The 25,870-nt window shown below is 41.5% G+C and overlaps 1 protein-coding gene and 1 non-coding gene across 2 annotated transcripts; one reads left to right on the forward strand and one right to left on the reverse strand.

The window, feature by feature from the left end:
* Positions 1–424: 424 nt before the first annotated feature.
* Positions 425–17,289, forward strand: hif1ab (hypoxia inducible factor 1 subunit alpha b). Its single transcript, XM_028953602.1, has 16 exons — positions 425–566; positions 693–816; positions 6,691–6,881; positions 7,047–7,192; positions 7,418–7,502; positions 7,609–7,718; positions 8,847–9,049; positions 9,497–9,603; positions 10,314–10,461; positions 12,169–12,458; positions 13,428–13,648; positions 14,169–14,291; positions 14,806–15,161; positions 15,240–15,348; positions 15,760–15,874; positions 15,956–17,289. The coding sequence occupies exons 2-16, from the start codon at positions 785–787 to the stop codon at positions 16,108–16,110; spliced, it is 2,391 nt and encodes a 796-aa protein (XP_028809435.1). The 5' UTR covers positions 425–566; positions 693–784; the 3' UTR covers positions 16,111–17,289.
* Positions 17,290–25,641: 8,352 nt separating this feature from the next.
* On the reverse strand, positions 25,642–25,714 carry trnak-cuu (transfer RNA lysine (anticodon CUU)). Its single transcript has one exon. It is a non-coding gene; the product is annotated as a tRNA-Lys (tRNA).
* Between the last annotated feature and the right edge of the window lie 156 nt (positions 25,715–25,870).

The following is a 25,870-nucleotide window of genomic DNA, read 5'->3' on the forward strand; positions in this document are numbered from 1 at the left end:
ATTCATTCTAAATGTTGAATATATTATTCTGTAGTCCGATCCTTAATGTTTCCTCAATTACACATTTGCTACGAAATTTATTAAAGTACACAGTCAAAAGAGCACAGATAAAATATTGTCCATGTCAGGGGTACAAAAACTTTATTTTGTTTTAAAGACAACTTGTATATATTGTTTGTAATTTTGTTTGAAATCTGCACATTTGGAATTAGTCTAACTTTTGTGACCGTTTAAAGTTATCATATCTTGAAATCTAATCAAAGTCCCCCCCCCCCCATATTGAATAGTGTTGCATGGAATTAACATGATTGTGTTATTAACCGTGTAATCACTGCATCCTTTTTACTCATCCTTGTGTGACTGTAAAACATCCACCAAGTCAGTATATAGTATGCTCTGCAGGGGGTCATGTAAAGATGTGAGCCAATTGTGGCTCGTTCGGTGTGCCGTGATCGCTCGAGCTCGTCGGCCGGCGTGACGTCGTGGGACTGCGCATGCGCAGCCGGCGCTGGCGACTCGGGTCGGGAAGGCGACGGAACGCTCGTCTGAAGTTCTTTGTGCTGGAGGTAAACAATGGACTTTACGCGAGAAACGAGTTGAGCGTCTCGGCGATTGCGTCGCACACCGCAGCGGAATATTTCCGGTCGCCGTATCGCTTGCTTGTCTGAGGATATTCTTGTCGTTTTTGCCAGAGAGCCAAGTCCTTCACTCGCTGACCTGGGAAGCTCCCTCCGGCGGCTCTGCTTTGGGAGAACCTTTTACAGAGAGAGGGTTTCACCCAGGAATGGATACTGGAGTCGCCACTGAAAAGAAAAGGTAAGAGTCGCCGGGTAGTTGTGCGGGGTTTTGCTTGTATCGGCGAGTCCCTGGTCCGGTGGGTTTTTTTTGGCGACGCCGCCATTTTGTTTAGCTGGCTAATCGGCCTTTATAATTACCGACGAGCCGGACACGGAGCCGGTTTTTTTTACGGTCCCTCTTATTTCAAACGTTTGAAAAGACACGACACGCCCGTCACAAGTGCCCCGTTGAGATGTGCTGGTACGATGGGGCCTATTACGTCAATACGGATTCACATTTTACCGATACCAGAAGAGTCAGAATTGTCGTAAACTGCTTGTGGCTGCGTGTGTTTTACCCCGCAACACGTGGATCCCGTCCGGGTTCTGCGGCTGATTGAGCCGAGTAACAGGTCCAATAAACCCGTTTTTGGGGATATTCGGGCTTGTCTACGTGGTTCCTATGTCCAGTTCAACCGATAACTATGGAAGGCCGAGATAACCATAAGACACTTGAGATTTTTCTTTACCACTAATACATGATTTCCTTTAATTGTTTTGCCAGTTTTCTCATTTTGTGCTTATCTCTAATTTAAATGTGCCCATCAAAGCTAGCTCTCTGTGCATTTTTTCCCGGTCCAATTGGTGCAAATCTTTTTTCCGTGCCTGCCCTGACGTGTATGATATTCAATACTGGTATAATAAATTCTGGCTAAACTAATGATAAACTTTTGACTATGTTGGTGTACGTCCTGATTTGTTGTCGTTTTTGTCAAATGGAAGTTTAAAGACTTAACATGTGAAGGTGGTCATTTTTGTCATTGTGATACACAGCATGGCATGGTGACACAACAGAATGTGTCCTCTGCATTTAACCTGTCACCTTGTGGGCAGCCATGACATGTGCCCGGGGAGCAGCGTGTATGCTGAGAGGTTTTAAAGTATAAAAGGACTTAGTACTAATTGATTTTTAGATACAGTTATAATAGTAAATATGCTGGTCAAAACTACACTGCTCAAAAAGTAAAGGGAACACAAAAATAAGACACCCTAGATTGGAATGAAGGAAATATTCTTATTAAATACTTTGGTCTTTACATACTTGAATGTACTGACAACAAAATCACTTGGAAATCAATTGGATTCAGGTCTTGGAAACGGACGGGTCAGTCCGTAGCATCAATGCCTTCGACTAGTTAAAATGTAATTAAAGGTATCAATAGCTTCAATTTGATTTTTGGCATGAGTGGTTCCTTACCTGTCGTGGCTGCCCACTGCTGATGGGTTCAATGCAAAGGACACCTTTTGTGTCAATATGTGCTGTGCTGTTTCACAATGACAATCACTTCACCTTCGTTTTTTTTCTTGTTTATACTGCTTAAATTGTCATGTCTAGTTATAAATGTAATTGATGGTTTGTAAAAAAATAGTGGATATCCTTAAAAGTGGCAATGTATTGTGGTTTTTCAGAATATCATTATGGATATCAGAAATGTGTTTTTAATTTTGTATATCCAAAATTAATATAGTGAATATTCTGTATTGTAAATATCTCTCATGTGCAAGAATTTTTCTGCAGATAGGTAGAATACTCATTCTGGATATGTGAAATGGACATCCCAAACGTGATGTTATTTCTCCCAGAAAGAATAATGTAGTGGATGTCTGAAAGGGAAATTGTGGAGAGGAAGATTTTCATTGTGCATACCTGAAATGTTCATTTTGACGAGGAAGAATTATATGATAGATATCTGCAAATCATTTTCATTCTGTTAAAACCGCTTGCCATAAGTGTGTGGGATGGTACTTTGCTCGGTGGCTGTCTAGTCTAGGCCACCACTGCTTTTTGTTTGGGGTGATTCAGAGATCAGAAGGCTAGTTTCATACCGGAGTCTGACCCCTGTTTCCTCACATCTTACATCTTAGTGACTGCAACCTTGTGACGTCAATCGGGCTTCCTGTCCTTGTTTGTAGCAATGAGCTGTTGGATTTCAAAAAGAGAATTACTGGCATTTTTTTACTTGGAAACTCCCTGTCCATCATTGTTATCTTTGACTAGTTAGTTTGTCTGAAGATGGGCGAGGGGTTTGGGTGCAGAGGAACTGAGCTTGATTTGTAGAGCAGTCTGTCCTAAAGATATTACTGAAACCAGAATCTGGTATTCTCATGGATTCTCATGGCTCTGCTGTGTTTACCCCTTTTAAAATCCAATACAAAAAAACGCTGACACAGTACAAACATTTCAAGTGTCAGCCTGCATTTACAGATGTCCTCCCGTTTCACACTGGAGTTCTGTTTGACCTTGTTCTGAGTTACACTGGTAGATTGTCACATGAGGAAGTGGTCATTACTGCCTTACTCTGCACTAAGATGGAATAGAGAATGCATCTGTATGAAGAGAAAATGAAGTATGTAATACAAATCACAATGCTGCACACTCCTATAAAAAAAAAAAAACTTAACATTTTCTGTTAATATTCTGTAACATGTCATTACATGCAAATATATTCAGACAAAACACACACACTTTAGTATGCATGTAAGTGCTATATACAGTTTTTGGAAAAGCGCTAAGATTAGAGTACTTAACATGCCTGACATTAAAGCCTGGGTCTGGCTTGTGCCTGAGGCTTTAAACGTGGCCTGATGGTGCTCACAGCCTGACTTTATTGTGACAATAAATCACAAACGTATATCCCAGGCACTACCAGAGATATATTTGTGACATGTTTTTGGAATTCAAGATATAAGTCACAGCGATCCCTTACAGATTCGAGTAAGTCAACTGTTTTATCTGTTGTTGCAAACTTACACAAGGTTCTGCATATTCCATAGTGATGCTGTTTCCTGTTTATTTGAACTTTTGAGTTCTTCGTTGGTTTTTGCCATTAAAAATCTTTTTGTACACTTGCTATGTGTTGTGCATTTACATTTACGGCATTTATCAGACGCCTTTATCCAGAGCGTAGTAATCAGTAGTTACAGAGACAGTCCCCCCACTGGAGACACTCAGGGTTAAGTGTCTTGCTCAGGGACACAATGGTAGTAAGTGGGATTTGAACCTGGGTCTTCTGGTTCATAGGCGAGTGTGTTACCCACTAGGCAACTCATCTCACATATTTTGACTGAAAGATATTCTGAACTAACCACTTGATTGAAGAGTCCCTATCATAATTGCAGGACTGACACATTTCTAAAGTTTAACATGGAATTGCATACATGTTTACATAATTTTTTGGCATTATGAGAAGGGCAGAAGCAGCTTGATGAGTACAGGTGTAGGAATCCATATTTCTCACCATCTTCATCGCTGCCTTCAGAAGTTTTTATCAGTAGTAGCTTGGTGTGGATTGGTGTGCGTAGGTTAATGTAGTGAGGAAAAAAGAACTGCGCCAAGGTCCCCAGTGTGTCCAGCATTGTTGCTGGAGTCCTGCCGCCACCGGCTAAATTGAATTTGGAGACCGGGGCACAGCGCGGCTCTCCTCAAGGCCGGTTGGAAATTGGATGAACGGCTGATCCAGTAAGCAGTAGCCAGGAATATGGCAGCAGTTGCAGGCTAATCATTTCACTGTCAATATTCCCTTTCATGAGGCCAGCGTGTGACTACACAGCCAAGAGCGACGTTGTTAGCCATCTCAAGAACACCCTTCCCATTTGGTACAAATGTTCACATGAACCCATGGATGAACTTAAGAACTTAAAGGTCAAAGTTACTTATGTAGGCCAATGGTCATGTGAAACTAAAATGGTTTGTGTAGGCATTTAGCCACGAGACCGTAATTTGAGTTGTTAAAATTGTTCTGAGGTCATTCCTGTAATATTTTATGTATGAATATTCTCAAGTGAAAGCCACGGTTGGGCTTATAATGCATTTCATAAGTATTAACTCTGTGTTTAATGCACATTGAACATGTAATTTCAGGAGGACCAGAAAAATGGTAGCAAAGTAGTAATGAGGGAATATGGGGAATAATTATGAAGGACATACCATGATCATAACAAAAAATGTTTAAATCAGCACTTTTGTACATACTACTTTTATGCCAGCAAGTTCCCAGTAACAGTGTAGAATTCATGATGTGTGTGTTTGCTATCAGATTATACTGCGTGACCATGGAAATTACTTGGTTATAATCATAGAATTTTGTTATTAACGATAGTACATTTGGTTCATAATTTCCTCATAATTTATACCACGTCCTGTAAAAAGGCTGTCAGTATTCCCTGTATACCTCCTCCATGCATGCAAAAACATTTTGGGATGTACAGGGTTTCTATGTCTTAAATTCGATTTTCCAAAATTAACGCCTTAAATATAATTTGAAAATGATAAGTAATCTTTAAATTCAGAGTTTAAATCTCTTAAACCCAATAAATCAAACTTCCTCAATCTGTTAGTATTCTGCCAGTCTCTGCGCTCTGTGCGCCCTTACTCTGAAGTGGCTAGTACAGGTAATATGGCTAGTGGCTAGTTATGCTAACAGCGGGAAAAGACTTAAAAATAATTGAAATTTGGAAGGAAAATTAATATTTCAAAAAAGATAATAAGGTAAAAAAAAAATAATAATGTTGTATTTTAGAAGAGTGTCTGGCTCTGACAACTCTGGCCCTTGGACAAATGTAGTTGACGGCAGGGTCTTAAATTTGATGAAAGTGGCATTAAAAAGGTCTTTAAAAGTATTACATTTGGCTTTTTTAAACCTACAGAAACCCTGATTGTATTTTTTTATATATATATCTGAAGCTAGTGAAAGCTTTGATATATATCTGAAGCTAGTGTGCTAAAGTACTGCACAAAGTCTCCCAGAAATGTAATAAAACAGTGTTGAATATCAAAGAAACGAGTTAAAATACATTTGTGTCAGAGGATTTCCTCTGAGCGTTGGTACGGAACTATTACTAATATAAAGCGTTGGTACAGAACTAATTACTAATGCGGATATAAAACACAAACAGCACAGGAGGTTTTCAATGAATTAAATTTTCAGTTTGTGGCTCAACACACTGGTCACACTGCCACTTTGTCATCTGTTCTAATGTGAATAGCACTTTTTATTCGCTTTGTAATTTACACACCTTGCTACTGAAGACATTGCTGTTCAGTTAAATAGAACCGTATCCCAATATTTTTCCAATATCAGTAATGAATTCAAATTAGCCTAATGTGTTCATTGCACTGCTTTGACTCTTCCACGTTTCGTGCACACACAGTGGTCATGATCTCTTGTTTTGTTGCTCTTCTAGTGTTACCCATCCACTGGTGATCTGCACGTGCGTGTGTTCCTTTTTCTGGAAATGGGGCTGTTAGCCGGTTACTCCAAGTAATGAATCAGGGTTTAATGGTCAATTTAAAGCAAATAAAACGGATATGGCACTGTGTAGCTCAATGTGGTCATTTAATGTAATTCAGGCGTGTGCTGACTAGAGTGAAACATGACTATTTGAAGTAAAATATTTTTAGTATAGCTCTGGATGCAGCCCACAGCACCATGGACTGACCCAAATCTACTACCTCACTGCCTGTTTACCTGCTGTTAATGTTCCACAGGGACTGGTTTTAAGATTATACCATCACTACCTGATATTGATATATTCGTTGCACCCATAATGCACCACGGAGTGTAAAACTTGCATTCACTTGTCTGTTCAGTTTTTTTTTGTAGCAATGATTTCTCATTTTGATTTGAACCGACTGGCTGTACATAAATCATCTGCAGAATCATCAATTTTTCTGCTCAGTAAAATTGGTTTTTGCTTCGGAGGTCAAATGCTGTACTCCATGGTGTGAAATGGAATCCTTGTCACAGCAGAGCCACTCCCTGTCCTTTTCTGAATCCAAGCAAGGGGATACAGCAAATTACATACTGACTTTCACACATAAGATACTTATTTTTGCATAACTATTCTTCTCCAGGGTGAGTTCGGAGAGGAGGAAGGAGAAATCCAGGGACGCGGCGCGATGTCGCAGGGGCAAGGAATCTGAGGTGTTTTATGAGCTGGCCCACCAGCTGCCCCTGCCCCACAATGTCACCTCTCACCTGGACAAGGCCTCCATCATGAGGCTGATCATCAGCTACCTGCGCATGAGAAAGCTTCTCAACGCAGGTCAGTGCCCGTCATCCAATCCACATCATTTAGGAAGAACTGAAGGCAAAAATCTGGCCTGACTGGTTGACTCACAAAAGTGTCTTCAGAATTTATTGTATTTACTCATAAAATATGTTCCTGAAAAAATTGATTATCTGCTTTCTTTATTCTTTCTTCTTACAGACAAGAATGGTGAGGAGTCTGAACTGGAAGGCCAGCTTAACAGCTTCTACCTGAAAGCTCTGGAGGGCTTCCTCATGGTGCTCTCTGATGATGGCGACATGGTTTATCTCTCAGAGAACGTCAGCAAGAGCATGGGCCTGACACAGGTACGTAGATCGCCAGCGCGACCTCTCCCTGCTCCGTTAACAAAGGAAGAGAACCATACATGGCCTCAAACCTACAGGGTGCTGAACAAAGAACCAGATTGTTCCTGCACTGCTACCAAATGTTTGGATCTGGGAATACAGAATGGGGAAACTTGAACCTCTGCCAAAAGAATTTAATCACCTTTTCTCCCTCTTTGTCCTCGTAATTTGTTTTTGCCATGGCAGTTTGACCTGACCGGACACAGTATCTTTGACTTTGCCCACCCCTGTGACCATGAGGAGATGAGAGAGATGCTGGTTCACAGAACAGGTGAGCCTTGTGTACTATTTGCTTTGTATACCATCTGTAATCCATATATTCCTCATTATTTGAGTGTTTAAACCCCCCCCCCCCCCCCCCCCCCCCCCCCCTTCAGGTTCTAAGAAGGCCAAAGAACAGACCACCGAACGCAGTTTCTTTCTGCGCATGAAGTGCACCCTGACCAGCAGGGGGCGCACCGTCAACATCAAGTCATCCACATGGAAGGTAAACGTACACATCAAAACTGTTGTGTTCAGAACCAACATGGCTGATTTCTTGTAGACTGAATGGCCAAGGAGAGCAGGTGAATCTCAGAATCCGCCACGGACTCGGATTATGGCACGTTAATCTGAGACCAGGAATATCTGACTCTGCCTGAGTCACTAATGCTGAGATGGTTATTTACCCATGGCTCTCATGTCTGGATCCTATGGGCAGGGTTGCTTCAAGGCATCTTGGGCCCCACTGAAAGAATATTGCAGCAGGGTCCTTTTAGCATAGATTCTATTAATAGCCTGTTTTTTATGTGCTTCAGTCCAACTATAATTACTACAACCTACAGGAATACTACTACAGACATAATACCACTAGTGTACATAAAGTACAGTTGCAATGCTGCACAGTCGTGGCCAAAAGTGTTGAGAATGAAAGTTTGCTGCTTCTGTTTTTATTATGTAAATTTGCATTTACTCCATACACTGAAGCAGCAAACATTGTGAAGACCAATATTTGTTTCATTCTCAAAACTTGGTCACGACTGTAAGTGTTTTGCAGTGAGAAAGTTACGCTGTTTAGGAGGGTGACTGCAAAGATTGTCTGCCAGAGGGCAACAGGTCAAGAACCTTTTTCCTGGTTCTTGAGATGGACAGGTCCTGAATGGAGGACGGAAGGGGGCACAGATCATCTTTTCTGTCCTCCGTACTGTCTGTTCCTTTGCTGTTTAGTGGCTGCTCCATACCAGACTGTGATGGAGGAGCACATGATGGACGTTTTTTGGCCAAGTATGTGAGCGGTAGAACTGGATCAGCAGCTCCTGTGGAAGACTGGACTTCCTCAGTTGCTTCAGGATGTACATGTCCTTTGGATAGCAGTTGATTATTTTTTCTTTTACTGTTGACTGTGAAGTAAAAGGAGTTGTTGTTGACAGGATTCTCACCTGTGTGGTTATAATGCGCTATGTTATGTTTCAAGTGGAACAGATTTTAAACTCCTGCCTATTTTAAATACTCTTACAACAAAAAGGTAGCATAACACACCTCTGCCTAGTTAAAGGTACAACAATGACCCAGTTGAATGTCGTCAACACGAGCGCAACAGTGCTTCATGAACTCCAAACCTCTATGTTCCATCCAGGTGCTACACTGCACTGGCCACATGCGTGTCCAGGACCGGGGCGAGGGCCCGGTTGACTCTGGCTACAAAGAGCCTCCCCTTACCTACCTGGTCATGATCTGCGAGCCGATCCCTCACCCTTCTAACATCGAGGTGCCACTGGACAGCAAGACTTTCCTCAGCCGTCACACCATGGACATGAAGTTCTCCTACTGTGATGAGAGGTGGGTGGTTTTGGATAGTGTTTCCTCCTTAGACAAGACACATGTTTCTTAGGGAAAATCAAGTTTATAGAAACCACCAGTGGAAAGTCTCTGCTGAACCACAAGCCACTTTCTGCTTGTCAAGATGAGCTTCAAATCTCCACAGAATTTGCTTTAGGATCTTCATAGAAAACATTTGAATTGCAACATGATCTTCAATTATTTAAGAAATTGTAAGTGGAGCTAGTGTATATTATTTTGTAGAATTTACCTATACCAAAAGTAGATCTTATGTGAACTATTTGTCTAAAATCTGAACTGCAATGCTCTAAAAACCAAAGCCTGCAGCAGAAAGGACTGGTCATGTGACTGTGATTTTAAAAAAGAGCATCATCTCCACCTAGTGGCTGAGTTGGATTAAAAAAAACTTTCCTATAGCGGGATTCAACTCATTTTTTTCTTTTAAAGGATCACAGAGCTTATGGGATATGAACCTGATGACCTTTTGGATAGATCGGTTTATGAATATTACCATGCCATGGACTCAGATCACCTCAACAAGACTCATCAAAACTGTAAGTCAAATTTATAAAATGAGGGAATGGTCAAGAACAGCCTAAAACCCCACAGACACATATACTGTAAAAACTGGCGAGAGTGGAGTAAAAAAACTCTCTCTACACACAAAAGCACTGTATTCAAACCACTCCAATTTGATGTTACCTGGCAGAAAGAGGCATGGCACAATAGAGGTTAAAAGATGAACAGTTTCTAATTAATTAACACCAGTAAATAATTATTGCAGTTACATGTGAATATTGTATGTAAAAAGGTACCAATGTTACAGAGAAAACCAAAATGAAAGACAGGAGAAAAGATAGAAAAGGACAGCACAGCCTAAACCAAGTTTCAGAGACAGCACCTGATCCAGGAGAAAAATGAGAGGAGAGAGAGCAGACTCGAAACCCGTAAAACCTGGTTTCAATGAAAAGGCAGCTGGGAAGGAAAGTCAAAGTCCCTTCCCCACATGATCTTTATACACCTGGCATACAGGAAGCCGTTCGACAAAGGCATGCAAAAACGGAGGTGTTGAATCTCCATGCACAGAAATGTCATGGCTCCGCGACGTCCCATCTTACAATACTATTGACAAATATGAAATATTGATTTTTTTTTTCCTGGTTTGCTTACTCAACTGTTGTAAAAACAAGAATCATTCAGCGATAAAATTTGGGAATATTATACCAATTTATTTCTGAAAATTGCTACAATTTCTTTCTTGCAGTGTTCACTAAAGGCCAGGTCACCACAGGCCAGTACCGTATGCTGGCTAAAAAAGGTGGCTTTGTGTGGGTGGAGACCCAGGCCACAGTGATCTACAATCCCAAGAATTCACAGCCACAGTGCATTGTTTGTGTCAACTATGTCCTAAGGTACATGTGACATTACTTACCTTTTATAGTTCTTAGTGTATATGTAGTAGAGGTGTTGAAATTAATCGTATAATCGATGCATGGTAATGCAGATGTGGACTATTCTGCATCAGTACAGTGCAGCACATCAATTATATCAAAATGAGGTTGCTTGGTGATTTGCTGACGGCGGCATAAAAAGCGGCTTTAGATTTACTCCAATCTGCAGAAAAACTGCAGTCTGTGTTTAGTCCACACTCACCTGACACCACGGACGTCTCAACCGGGAAACTCTGGTGAAGCATGCAGAGTAAGGAGGCCCGCCAGGAAGAAAGAGAATCTCACGCCACTGCTGGGGTTCTCATCAGCACCTCAGTTCTGCCACGCCCGGGTAAATGTCCGTAACCGCTTGTACATGAGGTGGGGACATTACACGTACCAAATATTAATGCTTTTTATGTAACACAAAATGAAATAATAAAGGGACCACGGGAGCTTGAACCAGTCTGCTCGGTTCCTCTGTATGTGGGCAGCCCACAGCATAGTGCAGTCTGCCTTTAAAGGAGAACTAACAGTATACAACTGTAACAAGGTGAGCCTGGACTGAACAGCAACAGTTTTTCTGCTCATTGTAGCAAATCAAAGTGTCCACACAGACGTACAAGACCTTAACTCTTCTATTTGAAAAATCATGCGAAGTAATGTAGAAACTTTATGGGATGCATTGATAATCATAATCGAACCAGTGAATGTTTACACCTGTAATATTTGGTATATGAAATGGTCATTCCGTTATTTCAGCAAAACATTTTGATTGCTTTGATTGGTGAATATGACATGGCAACACTTTATGGTTAAATATATGTTAAAGTTTCAATGGCTGGGCAAAATTGCAAGCATTCATGGAGGTTTGGTTGAAATAGCGGCATTGCAAAATCCTGGAGGAACTGTCTAGGGGTAACAAATTTATCATTCTAAAATATGACACGTACAATCACCACCAAAAAATGGAAAGCTGCTTCAGATAGCAGCTCATTATGTTAAACCCTAGAATTAAATACACTGCTCGAAAATATAAAAGAAACACTTAGTCCACTTAGGAAGCAACACTGACAATCAAGTTCACATGCTGTTGTGCAAATGGAATAAACAACAGGGGGGAATTATAGGCAATTAGCCAGAGATCCCCAATAAAGGCATGGTTCTGCAGGTGGTGACCACAGACCACATCTCAGTTCCTATGCTTTCTGGCGGTACTTTTACTCTTAGAAAAAAAGCGTTGTGTAAAGAGTGAGACCATATGCTGGTGCAGTTGGCCCTGGATTCCTCATAATGCAAGGTGGTGCTAGACCTCATGTGTCAGCAGCTATGGACTGGCTCGCCCATTCCCCATCATGCCTCGCTCGATCCACCAATGGCACATTGCAGCACAGACTGTCCAGGTCTAAGAGGAGATCCCTCAGGAGACCATCCAAATCCAGACCTCCATGGGTTGATAAATTTTAATCCATCAACTTTTTGGGGGGATTTTGTTGTCAGCACATTCAACTATATAAAGAACAAAGTATAAGAATATTTAATTAAATCAGATCTAGGATGTTGTATTTTTGTTTTCCCTTTATATTATTGTTGAGCAGTGTATATTTTGAGTGTATATTTAAATGTTGCCTTTTTTTCTTTTTATTGTATTCTTATTTGCATGACCATGTCATCTTCATTCTCATATAGCGGAATTGTGGAGGGAGATGTGATCCTTTCACTTCAACAGACTGTGACAGAGACGGAGAAGAGCAAAGAGGAGGAGGACCAGGTGGTGGAGAAAGAAAAAGAGGAAGAGGCAGAAGAGGATGCAAAAATGGAAGCTGGCAATGAGATCGATATGACCAGTATCTTCACCAGCAGTGTGGGGTTCAGCAACACACACAGCCTGTACGACATTCTGAAGGGCGAGCCGGAGGCACTCACAGTTCTGGCTCCCTCTGCTGGAGACACCATCGTATCCCTGGACAACAGCCCAGGTCTGGGGAAAGAAACACATCTCTCTTTGTAGCGTCTCATGCATGTGTTTATTTTAGGACATAACATTTTAATTCCTTTATTATTCTAGTCTCTTCCAAATCCCTAAACCTTCCAGAGTTTGCAGATGCCTTTGAAACTTGACATCACAATAGGCAGAAGTGTCTGGTTTATGTGGCAATGTTTGCATTCAGTCCTGAAAAGCAAAAAATGTTTATCCTCTTTACTTATGATGTAGCGTTAAGATTTTTATATGACACATGGGAAATCTATAAATCAAATTTTAATAGCAGTAAAACAGATTTAGGAAATGGTAATTTTCCCCTAGACAGCACTAGACTTAAGGTATATAGTACAGTTTCTTTGATTTTTTTTTTTTATTGATTTTTATTTTTTATATTTTATTATAAACTCTTGCTTTTTGTTCCAAAAGAGCCAGATAATATCATAGAGAACCATCCTTCATTCGTCTTTATTTGTTGAAGTATTTTTTAAGATTCCCACCCCTACTGAAAATTTTGATTGGGTTTCAGGATATGTAAGACTAGTTGGTGTACACAGCACTCATTGTCAGGTACAGCATGACCATTTCATTAATGATATTTAGGGCTGGGCGTTATATGATTTTTCAGAAGCACAATGAAAATGGCAGAAATTAGCATATTTTGAATGTGTACTTACATTCATTTAAAACTGAGACGTACTGCTGCCAGGCATCCCAAGTCTCCAGGAAGTTCCTGGAGTATTGAAGTATTGAATACAATATCGTAGAAAATAGAGCATGCACATGAGACCGTACCATGGGCATCGCTCACTTGACACACACATGACCAAATGAGACAGAGAGAGAGTACGTGTGTTTGGAATAGGGAAGGAGCGCATGCAGCACCATGTGACCTACTGCCACCTTTCTCACACATGAGAAACCTACCGCTTTCTCTGATCTTCCATTTGTGCTCTGTCTCCTCTAGACTCTGATATGCTGTTGAAAGAAGTTCCCCTCTACAATGACGTCATGTTACCTTCCACAAGCGAGAAGCTGCCTCTGTCTCCTTTGGCTCCCAGCGAGCCAAGCCCACCCCTGTCCAACTTGGAGCCAGCCACTGACCGCTTTCCTTTTAGAGCTTCATCACATCAAGCACAGCATCCATCTGGCACCTCCAGTTCCAGCCCAGAAAACAGCTCTCCAGAGGTAAGCTTTAACATCCATTATATTCCACTTAGATTGTATGCTATATTACACCACAATTCGGGCGTACCAACAAGACCGCAAAATAAATATCAGGTCCTCCCAGTAACCTGATACTAGATCTCAGAGTGCAGTTTTCGCCATCGACCACACAAAGGTCCACAAGCCAGGCGGCCAGCCAGCCAGCCATCCAATCAGAAATAGGGACTAGGACTTGGAGCTAGACAGCTAAATTCTGCACTCGCCGGCAGACATTCTGAGAGTGGAGTTCTCCTTACATTAAAAAATTCTCTGATATGCTGAACTACAGAGAAGGGAAGAGTATGTTACTGCATTATTCATTTGATTTAGAGGGAAAAAAATATTTAAGCCTTCTAACTGTGTTGTTTTGGGCACTTTTGAACTCACAAGTGTAGCACTGCACAATTGCGATGTCAGTTCGTGCAAATACACAGGGTGGAGCTGGAAATTAATTTCTGTAATTTCAGTTGGTACTGTAACTTCAGACTCTTTCTGTCTACAGCCCAGCAGTCCAGTTGACTACTGCTTCCCGGTGGATTCTGACATCGGCTCAGTGTTTAAACTTGACTTGGTGGAGAAGCTCTTTGCAATAGACACAGAGGAAAAGACCACATTCAACAGCCAGGTACATAAAAAAATATATATATGTATATAACATGTCATTAAATATATTTTCTGTACAGTCCTCTGCAATTACTACTGCAACTTCGCTGTCCAACAAATTGAATATAGCTTGTTAAGTAGTTTATCCATTTTTATTATATTGGTAAATAGTCAGTTGTTTTAAGAGGGTAATAGTACCCTAGTGGGTAACGTGCCCCAGGTTCAAACCCCACTAAGTACCATTGTGTCCCTGAGCAAGACACTTTACCCTGAGTGTCTCCAGGGGGACTGTCCCTGTAACTACTGACTGAAAGTCGCTCTGGGTTAGGGTGTCTGGTTGGGCTGCACAATTATATAGTGCATTTTCTCTTTTTAATACTTATTTTTTCTTTATTTCTTAGCTGTCTTTAGTTCTTCTGAGCATTCTACTAAGCATTTTAACATTTTTAGCATGTGTAATGACATACTTTGAATTTGAAATGAGTTTGGTCTGTGCAATGGTGGATTCACCTTTGCTCTTCTTCATTTTGCTCAAGGACGATCTGGACCTGGAGATGCTGGCCCCCTACATCCCCATGGATGACGATTTTCAGCTGCACACACCATCTCCTCTGGACACACAGTCCTGCACCTCTCACTCAGTCGCTGCCATGAATTCCCTGTTTCAGCCTCTCAGCGCTGAGCAGCTGCCACCCACATCCCCCTCCACATCCCGGCCCGCCACTACAGTCAGGCAGGAGCCCAGCTCACGCAATGTGTCGCACATTCCGTCTCCTCTGCACATGATCCAGGAGGTGCGCAGTGCTCCAAACTCCCCGTTCAGCCTGGACACCTCCCGTAAACAGACCTCCAACTTGTCCGAGCAGCAGGATGCCAAACCCTTGAGCAGCAGGTTGACATATGTCCTTAAATCACTTTAGAAATGTATCCGTTTTCATGTCCTCAGGTCTGACTTAACACTGTTTTTCAGGATCCTGGTGCCAGAACTCGAAGTTTCCCCCAAGGTGTTGGCACTACAGAATGCCCAGCGCAAAAGAAAGCTGGAGGAGGTGACTGTGCTGTCCCAGGTCGCTGAACTGGTTAGTATTTTTTCCACCTCCTCCTCTAGAGTTTCCTTTGCAGAATCATCAATTGGTACCAAACCTGTATTTTTCTTCTTACTGTAACTGGTAACTATCAAGGCCCATTCCAGATATAATTTGCTCTTTGTATTTATTAGAATACTATTTAAGCTACTGTAGAGGGTCTGTGCTGAGCAGAAACATACTCCGTGTGTGTGTGTTTTTGGTTTTGAAGTTAATTAGAACTATGTATTTACAGTGTAAAAACATCATCTTTATGATTCCCACTCCTACCCATTCCTGTACACTTTTCTTGCACAGTCATGTCACCAAACGTGATCGTGATTCCCATTCAGCAGGAAGCATTACATATTGTGTAATCTAATGCGTATCATTGGGGTAATGTACCCTCTATATTGTTTTTTCCAGGGTGCTTTGCTTCAGAGTGTGGAAGGCACCATAGAGCATGGAAAGAGGGCCAAAGTGCTAGAAGTGAAGGGATCGAGCGTGCTTGGCAATAAAACTATTCTGATATTGCCATCAGGTATGTACTACTTCTTTTTATTTTAGAATTAAGATGTTCACGTTAGAATGAATGCACTCCTCAACTGATTTTGTCCCCCAGAGGTGGCCAGCCGTCTGCTTTCCAGCACACTAGAAAGCACAAGCAGCCTGCCCCAGCTGACCCGTTACGACTGTGAGGTGAACGCGCCCATCCAGGATCGTCACCATCTTCTCCAGGGGGAGGACCTGCTCCGGGCCCTCGACCAAGTCATCTGAGCATCAGCGTGTGCTCTGCAAAGCAGGACACTGCCCCCAGTCCCATGACCTCGCCACTTAGTCACTCCAGTCCCCAACCACCTGTCCTTGCTTTTCCTATCTTCTTTCCCATTCCTCCCTCCATCCACCCCTATTGGTGTTTCCTGTATACCCCATTCTTGTACAAGCTGTAAAAAGTGACTCGCTCCTTGGGTAGAAACTTGGACTTTTACCTCCTACCAGCATTGTGGAGGTAAAGCCATAACAGGGAGCAGAATGTAGAGGTGGCGCATCCCTCGCTGGAGCGCTGCCCTGTGGTGTCAGCGGTCTGATGTAACCAATGGCAGGTTAGACGAGCCTTAACAGAAAACAAACACTCGGAGCGAGCCCATACACAGCCCCTGCTCTGTTCATCTCTCGTGTAGCTACAGTCGCACAATTATCTATTTTCTTAAAAAAAAAAAAAAAAAAAACAGAGACAAAAACAAGGATACCAGCAGTCCATGCAATATTCAACCCCTTTTTATGGAGTAAAAAAAATTAACCATTTATTTTGCTCTTCCTGTCCTTTTTTCTATAGCAGTTACATCAATAATAATAAAATAAGGATTTTTTTTTTCTTTGTGTGTGTGTGTGCTTACCATCAACCCACAGTTGAAATGCAGTTTATACGTCACTCTGTTCATGTCACTTTCTACTTCTGTGGGCTGAGTTAAGCCTGGCACCAGTCAAGAACAGACTGTGTAAAAGGGAACTGAAATGGTCTATATCTAGGTGAAGCTGTCACAGATATATATATATATATTTTCTGTTTAATGACGTGATAAGAGTTTTATATTTTTTAGCATTCACTGTTTGCGCCCATTGCCAATTGCTTGTCTTTATAGTAGATAATTAGATTGAAACCAATCATACCGCAGAAATATTAGTCTCAGTAAAACATGTGGTAGACCACTCATGCAGGTTTTGCCCCAGTGTCTCATGGCATATACCCATATGAATGCATGGATAAGGCTAGCAGTTCGGTTTCCTCCATGTTCATTGTTGTTAAAGTAACTATATTTCAAATTTCACTCAACAATCCTTTCTTTTGTTGTTATTTCCCTCTGTGACCTAGTCATATTGTAATCCTCTGTATTCTTTTAACACTAAATGTAGTTGTTTATCGCATCATCAGTAAAGGAAAATTGTGGACCACAATGTGATTTCTTTCTCTTCTGTGTTTGGGTACCCTACAGTCCATCTTAAACTGCTCTGTACTTTGTAAATTTGTGAGTTTATTGCTACCTATGTATAGGTCATGGATTTGTGGTGCACAGTGAAACTTTAATCATGCCTACTTAATGGTTTTAGGGTAGCAGTCTGAGCAACAGGTACCCCTCTCAGAGTTCCGTGTCAAAGTTTGCTGATCCTTTTTGCACTGAACAGTAATTGATTTTTGATTGAATGTTTCTACAATCAATTTACATTTTGATTTGATCATTCTTGCTTTGTGGTTGGATTTTTAGCATTTGCATCGTACAATTTAATTCCTGACATTTAAATTTACATTTTTTTTACAGCATTTATCAGACGCCCTTATCCAGAGCGACTTACAATCAGTAGTTACAGGGACAGTCCCCCTGGAGCAACTTCGGGTTAAGTGTTACCATCTCCTCCCTATAATTATTCATTAAACACTGGTATTAGCTCGGTTCTTGGGATCGTCCTGTATCCAAACTCCAGGTATTGGTATTGGAATTGAAAAAGATTTATGGGTGATATTATTTCTATTCCTGTTTGCCGTCCATTGGACAGTGTGACTCTTGGATAAATGAACCTGAACCAGGTCCCACCTGGTGTCTTGAATCCATTTATGCTGGTTGCAGAACACATGAAACAAGTCTGCCGCTGCACTCTGAAACCTATTGTTTTCTATGGAATGCATGTCTGAAGAACATAAAGTAGCATGAGGAAGGTGGTATGCTGGAGAAAAATATTGGATGTTTTGACAATGAAAGCAGGATAACCTTCCCCACAGCATGATTCTTCCACCACCATGCTTCACTGTAGGGATGGTATTGGCCTGGTGATGATATACATAAAAGAAATTGCATGTAGTAACAGACCAGAGGAAAGTAACAAATTACATTTACTCACGTTGCTGTAATTGAGTAGTTTTTGTGAGTAATTTGTAATTTAAGTTGTTTTTGAAATAGATAATTTTACTTTTTACAATGCTGAATAGCCTAAACTTTTGCAGCCTGCAGCATGAAAGCATGTGGTCGTAAGTAGAATAGCCTGTACAGGGCATCTGGAATATAATCATAGTGCATCAGCTTTTCCACATTTTGTTGTGTTACAGCCTTATTCCAAAATGGATTAAATGCATTTTTCCTCAGAATTCTTCACACATCACCCAATAATAACAACGTGAAAACTTATTTGAGGTTTTGGCCCATTTATTAAAAATAAACAAACTGAGAAATCACATGTACATAAGTATTCACAGCCTTTGCTCAATCTTTTTGAATATGATGCCACAAGCTTGGCACACCTATCCTTGGTCTGTTTAACACATTCCTCTTTGCAGCACCTCTCAAGATCCATCAGATTGCACAGCAAAGCCATTTTAAGATCTCTCCAGAGATGTTCAATCGGATTTAAGTCAAGACTCTGGCTGGGCCACTCAAGGACATTCAGAGTTGTCCTGAAAACATTACTTTGATATCTTGGCTGTATGCTTTGGTCTGTTGTCCTGTTGAAAGATGAACCGTCGCCCCAGTCTTGACTTCAAAGGCGCTCTGGAGCAGGTTTTCATCCAGGACGTCTCTGTACATTGCTGCAGTCATCTTTCCCTCTATCCTGACTAGCCTCCCAGTTCCTGCAGCTGGAAAACTTCCCTACAGCATGACGCTGCCACCACCATGCTTCACTGTAGGGATGGTATTGGCCTGGTGATGAGCGGTGCCTGGTTTCCTCCAAACGTGACTCCTGGCATTCATACCAAAGACCAGAGAATTTTGTTTATCATGGTCTGAGAGTCTTTCAGGTGGTTTTTGGCAAACTCCAGGCAGGCTTTCATGTGCCTTTTATTAAAGGTCCCTTATTATGAAAATTTCACTTTATGAGATTATGTAAAATGAATACAAGATCCCCTTGCCTGTCTATGGTCCTGCAGTGGCTTGAAATGGTGATAGGTGTAAAGAGAGCTTTGACCATTCTGCTTCACTGTTCAGAGAGCGGCAGCTCAGATGGTTGGATCTGGAATGTCTCCCCTTATGTTGTTACTTCCCCTTTCTCCTGCTTTGTCTGCCCTGAGAAAAGTACCATCCCACTGACTGTCATGGCTTCCAAACATGCAAAGTGTTCCAATTGCTCAATGATTGGGTGTGAAACTTTGCACAATTGTTCAATCATGTGAGAACCAGTGGGTTATTTTTTTTTTCTGGAAAAATGCCAACCCTTCTTCCTGGCTGTGCCAAACAGGAAGTGTTGATGACATAATTTCCAATTGGCCTCTCTCCTCATTTGCATTTTATGCACACACACACACACACACACTGAAACAGCGCATCCTATGAAAGTTAGAGAACAACCTTCTCAATTAGCTTAATTTAGGGCTGCAGGGTAAGATGAAGCATATAATTGTAAACTCATAAAAGATCAGGCTAAACTCTGTGACCTGTGGAACTTTCCTCACAAATCAGGGCAAAGACCTGACTGTTCACATTATGAGGAAAATCAGAACATCTAGTCAGAATTTGACAAGCAATTTCCTGACCAGCTACCTGTGTTTTCCATTTGGTGCCAGTATTGATATGTATTGCATTGTTTCTACAGTAGTAGCACTATTACAATTGAATGGAGAGCTCTGATCCTACTGCTGGAAAAAATGTATCCTAACCTCAGAAAGTGTGCCTCAAATTTGACTGCAAGATCCACAATAACAGATGAGCATCTGCCACTATGAAGTAAAGAGATGTCATAAAAAAGTCAAGACAACCATTTGTAGGCCAATGCATGAAATGCTTGTATTTTTGCCAATATATATAGGGTGGTAGTAGCCTAGTGGGTAACACACTCGCCTATGAACCAGAAGACCCTGGTTCAAATCCCACTTACTACCATTGTGTCCCTGAGCAAGACACTTAACCCTAAATTGCTCCAGGGAGACTGTCCCTGTAAATACTGATTGTAAGTCGCTCTGGATAAGGGCGTCTGATAAATGCTGTAAATGTAAATGTATATAATGGAGCCATTTGACCAGGGAGCTCTGCAATAGTGATTTGCATGTGTGTATCTGTAAACATGCTCTGGTCATTTCAAATAATCTTCTACTTTACTTTACTTTACTTTACTTTACTTTATTTGGCAGACGCTTTTATCCAAAGCGACTTACAATGGGAAGACACCAGCAATTCTCGTTCGATTTCTATAGAATATCAAGTATACAAACTAAGAGCCCTGATAAGGCTTAGACTTGTCATTGAAGAACATGCTCGGAGAGTGTTGGGTGCTAGACTAAGAAAAATTATAATGTATTTATACATTTTGTATTTGTTTGTTAAATGTGTATGCATGTGTATGTGTTAAATTTATCTGTAATATTTTTGGAATAAGAGGGTTTTCACCTTCTTCTTAAAAGTGGTGATAGTCTCGGCTAGTCGTGTGGAGGAGGGTAGGTTGTTCCACCAGCCAGGGACAACAACGGAGAACAGACATGATTGGAATCGGAGACCCCGTGAAGAAGGAATTTTTAGTCTCCTTTCGTTTGCCGATCTGAGAGAGCGTGTAGGAGTGTTCTACCATTTGCACCATGTGTAAAATGCACAGGACCTGTCGGTCTTCTGCTGGAAATTAACTAAACTAACCAAAGAAAAAAAAAAACACACCGACCCACAAAATCACTCTTGGTCTACCCCTGGTGGACACACAACTCCCTGACATAAGAACATTGGCCTAAAATAGTTTAATCTGGTGAACAGTTTAATCTGGTGAAACAAAAATGTCAAATACACCTAGTATTAAATCCAAAATGAAATGCTGATATTACAGAATGCAACATTTTATACTGTGATAGCAGTATAAAATGTTTTCAATGGAAGTGAATGGGGCACTTTTGGCAACAAAAGTGTCAAGAGGAATTAAATTATTTAATTGGTTTTTAAAGAGTTCAAATCCTGAAAATTATTGAATGTTTGATTCAATGTTAAAAAGACTCAAGTTTGGTTAAACGATTTATGAAAAAAAAACTGATGTGAATTTTATGGATTTTGGTGCTTGTACATTTTTGACCACAAGGAGTGTCAAAAGGCATTATTTGACACTTCACATAAAATACTAACTATCCTTGACATGTCTAAGACTCTTAATTATCACCACTGCCCTATCCCCATACTATTTATAATATGGAACTCAATAACACAAATGTTTTAACAAACATTTAAGGGGTTAAAATTCTGAAAATTGTTGAATCATTTTGTAAAGGGCTAAAGTTGACCAACTGATTCACGGACGATGCTATCGCCACCATCCTGCATCTGACCCTCAACCACCAGGACAATAAGGACACATAAGCATGAATGCTGTTCATAGACTTCAGTTCAGCATTCAACACCATCATTCCTTAGCACCTGATTGAGAAGCCGAACCTGCTGGACCTGAACACCTCCCTCTGCAACTGGATCTTGGACTTCCTGACTGAGAGACTGGATGTGTCCGGATCGGGAACAGCATCTCTGGCACCACCACACTGAGCACTGGAGCTCCTCAGTGCTGTGTGGTCAGTCCAATGCTGTTCACCCTGCTGATCCACGACTGTGCAGCGATGCACAGCTCCAACCACATTATCAAGTTCACAGATGACATGACCACTGTGGGTCTCATCAGCAAGAACAACGAGTCAGCATACAGAGAAGAGGTGCAACAACTGACGGACTGGTAGAAGGTCAACAATTTATTTCTGAACGTGGACTAAATGAAGGAGATGATTATTGACTTTCGAAGAAAATGGAAGGACCACTCTCCACTGAACATCAATGGATCTTGTGTTCCTCGCTGTTCGTCTTGAGGAGAAGCTCAACATCAGCTCAACAGCATCAGCAAGAGTATCTTCTCTACTTTCTGTGGAGGCTCCTACCACCCATCCTCACCACCGTCTATAGTGGGACTATTGAGAGCATTCCGACCAGCTGCATCACTGTCTGGTTTGTGAACTGCACATTTGGACATTTATTATTCATTTCACCTGTTTAGTGCTGTCTGTCTCGTTGTCTACATGTTTTTTGTTAAATGTTATTCTTGTACTGCCTATGTCCCCTGTTTGCACTTTATGTAGCTGTTACGTCCCGTGATCATGTGATGTGTGGTTTGTATGTTCTGTCTTGTTGGTGTTTTTCCTTTTTGTAGGAGGAGCCTGTAATTTACGGAACTCCTCCCAGACCTGACGCTGATTCGCACTCCCATCGGAGTGATGCCGTTAAAGACACCATGCTGCGACGGAGAGGAAAAGACAGAAAAAGAAGGAGAGAGGGAGACGAGAAGGAGAGAGGGAAAATACGCAGGACAGATGCCCTGTTACATTTAGTCTACCCGGTGCTTTTCGTTGCCTGACTGTGTGTCAAGGCGTGACTTGTATTGTTTTGTTTTATTAAAAATCACTTCATTCCAACGGTTGTGACGTTTCCCTCCCTCTTTCTAATTGTTCACGTTCAATATATAACCAGGCAGTATGAACTTAGATAAAGGAAATACAATTTGCAAACTGTCGTGATTTGTGATATATTCAGGTTAACAAACAAACTCACAGTGTTCACTGATGATAATGATTGTCTGTGTATATGCACTTTATATTTCGTATTTTTACATTTCAGCTCAGTCACATTTCACACCAGCCTTAGATAACTGACCGGTCACTCAAATATCTTATTTTCAATCTTGTGCATTTTATCTTAACGTTTATGGTGTTCACTACTTCAGTGTGTTAAAATGCAAAGACAATAAACTTAAAAGATTTATCATTGGCAATGCATACCCCTATTAAGCATGAATGTTTATTTATTGTCAAAATTTTCTTAAGATGGCAGAGGTGGCCTAGCGGGAAACGACCCCGTAATCCACCCCTTGAATCCTGATCCACCAAGGTGCCACTGAGCAAAGCACCATCCCCACACACTGCTCCCCGGGCGCCTGTCATGGCTGCCCACTGCTCACCAAGGCTGATGGCTAAATGCAGAGGACAAATTTCGTTGTATCACCGTGTGCTGTGTTGCATTTTTGATTTGCAGCACTTCACTTTCACTTTTCGCTTTCAGAGTTACAGATGCTGAGATTTGCATTGGGGGTGACAAGGATAGGCAGAATGGGTGCATTAGAGGAACAGTTAGTGTTGGATTTTTTAGAGACAAAGTCATAAAGGCTAGATTGTGTTGGTTTGCACATACAGAGGAGAGACACTGAGTACATTGGGAGAAGGATGCTTAGGAAGGAGCTGCCAAGCAAGAGGGATGCAAAGTAGGAGGTGTATGGATGTAAATGAAGTATAAAATTACTGAATCCCAAGTCATTTACACAACACTGCGGAATTGGTGTATTCATGTATTTAGTCATTTAATGATTATACCATGTTACCAATAACCATTAAGATGCTCAGGGCTGTCAGGGTCTCCTGCATGGGGTGGGAGATGTTGTCCACCATTCTCCTGTCACTCACCACCTCCACATGGTCCAGAGCGCAGCCTAGAACAGAGCTGGCCTTCCGGATCAGCCTGTTCAGTGTCTTCCTGTCCCCAGCAGAGATGCTACTGTCATGACCGTGAGGTTACGTTATACTCAAACTTTGTCCACCCCAGACACAGGCAACACAGTAACACTTTATTTGCTATTTAGATCAACCAGATAAAACAAACTTTGGGTGCGTATCAGAATAAAACACTGCCCAGTACTGCCGATTTGATGCCACCCTCCCCAATAGACACACAGCAAATAGTGACAGAGCATATGTAAAAACCCACAATTCGTCAAAATAGAAATCACACAAAACATATATTCCATACGTTCTGTACGGCAATCCCGCTGTAACATAAACACAGTCGGGCCACTTGATGGACTCTGGGTCCCCGTCACCGCTCTCCCAACCACGCCATGACGTAAGGTACAATACCCAGTCTTAACAAATCAATCCATCAGAGTCATTTAAAGTCAGGCTGATGCAACACCAAAGTCCCTGGTAGGAACACAGCCGGTCATTATTAAGGTTCAATTAGTCCCGGAACCATTAATGAGCGCCAGTCAGTGGAAATGTAAAACAGAAACATATCAACAGCCATTAACACAGTACTACAATTCCATGTACTTGACACTACCTCCACAGCAGACCACTCCATAAAAGATGACTGAGGCCTTCACAAAGTCATAAAAGGTCTTCAAGAGTGGGCCCTTCACTCAAAAAGACCTGAGCCTCCGCAGCAGGTATAATCTGCGCTGTCCTTTTCTGTAGAGGGCATCAGAGTTGTGAGTCCAGGCCAGTTTATTGTTCAGATGAACACCAAGGTACCTGTAGCTCACAGCCTCAATGTCAAGAACAGGCCAGGGGAGAGTGGGATGTTGGCAGGAGGGGAAGCCGTACAGGGCAGTGACAAAACAATTCAATGGTAAATCCAAAAAGCAATGGTCCACGGAAAAATTTAGGATATCAATCAATGTCCTCATAAGGTGTACTTACTTAAAGTCCCTGTAAGGATTTCTTATTGATGGTCCTGAATATCAAAGAATTCTTTTCTGACATTCTTTTCTGTTTTGTTTTCATCCAGCATTTAGCCTAAAGAGTAGAGCGCTATCTTAGCATGCGAAAGCTTCAATTGGTTAAATCCCTTTGTCTTTTGGACGTAAGCCCCAACTGTCCACGCCCTCATAACGTGCCCTTACTCAAATTCCCTGTAAGGTTTTCTTCTTGATGGTGCCGAATATATGGAAAAAATGGTACCTCTGATTTTTTCGACATGCCAAAAACCAATGCATGAGTCCATTTAATCCCTGTTTATAGTCTTCCCAAAATGTCTTGCCTGTTTTCTTGTCACAGGGGAATTAGCTCAAACGGTAGAGCGCTCGCTTAGCATGCGAGAGGTAGCGGGATCGATGCGGGATCAATGGAGTGGTAGTAGCCTAGTGGGTAACCAGCTAACCAGCGGAACTAACCAGCCTCGTAAAGGTAAATGCTTTGACGGTTTTGGACGATTGATTAACAGCTTCTGTGTCCAAGAGTCTTGGCACAAAATGCAAGAGTTTGTTTAATCCCTGCATGTAATTTCCCCGAACTGTTTTTCCCCTTCGTTATCATAAGGCAATTAGCTGAAATACTAGAGCGATTGCTTACTGTGCGAGAAATAACGGGGATCAATGCCTGCGTTCTCCATGTTTCATATTTTGATTATCTTTTTTTAATTAAGCACCTTTATATGAAGCAGCACAGCAGTGCTACATACACGAAAAAAGTGCAATCTCTTGCTGGATGTACTCAAATGTTTTCCGGTTGAAGGCATCCCTAATTGGAACATTTTTTCCCAAAACAGACGCCCAACGTGGGGCTCGAACCCACGACCCTGAGATTAAGCGTCTCATGCTCTACCGACTGAGCTAGCCGGGCATAATACACTCCCTTATTATTGAACAAATCCGAATACATTGGATAATATCTGTGTCGTATATCTAATTTCCCCGTCACTATAACCACCATTGGAAATTAAACATGTTCAATCCCTTTGCCTTTTGGATGTGAGCCCCAACTGTTTACGCCCTCATA

This window comes from Denticeps clupeoides, chromosome 14 (assembly GCF_900700375.1).
Source record: "Denticeps clupeoides chromosome 14, fDenClu1.1, whole genome shotgun sequence".
Lineage (NCBI taxonomy): Eukaryota > Metazoa > Chordata > Actinopteri > Clupeiformes > Denticipitidae > Denticeps > Denticeps clupeoides.

Coding starts and splice junctions, on each gene's coding strand:
- hif1ab (XM_028953602.1), top strand. CDS start 785: ATGGATACTGGAGTCGCCACTGAAAAGAAAAG. Junction 7,193..7,417: donor AGAGCATGGGCCTGACACAG/GTACGTAGATCG, acceptor TTGCCATGGCAG/TTTGACCTGACCGGACACAG. Junction 14,292..14,805: donor AGACCACATTCAACAGCCAG/GTACATAAAAAA, acceptor ATTTTGCTCAAG/GACGATCTGGACCTGGAGAT.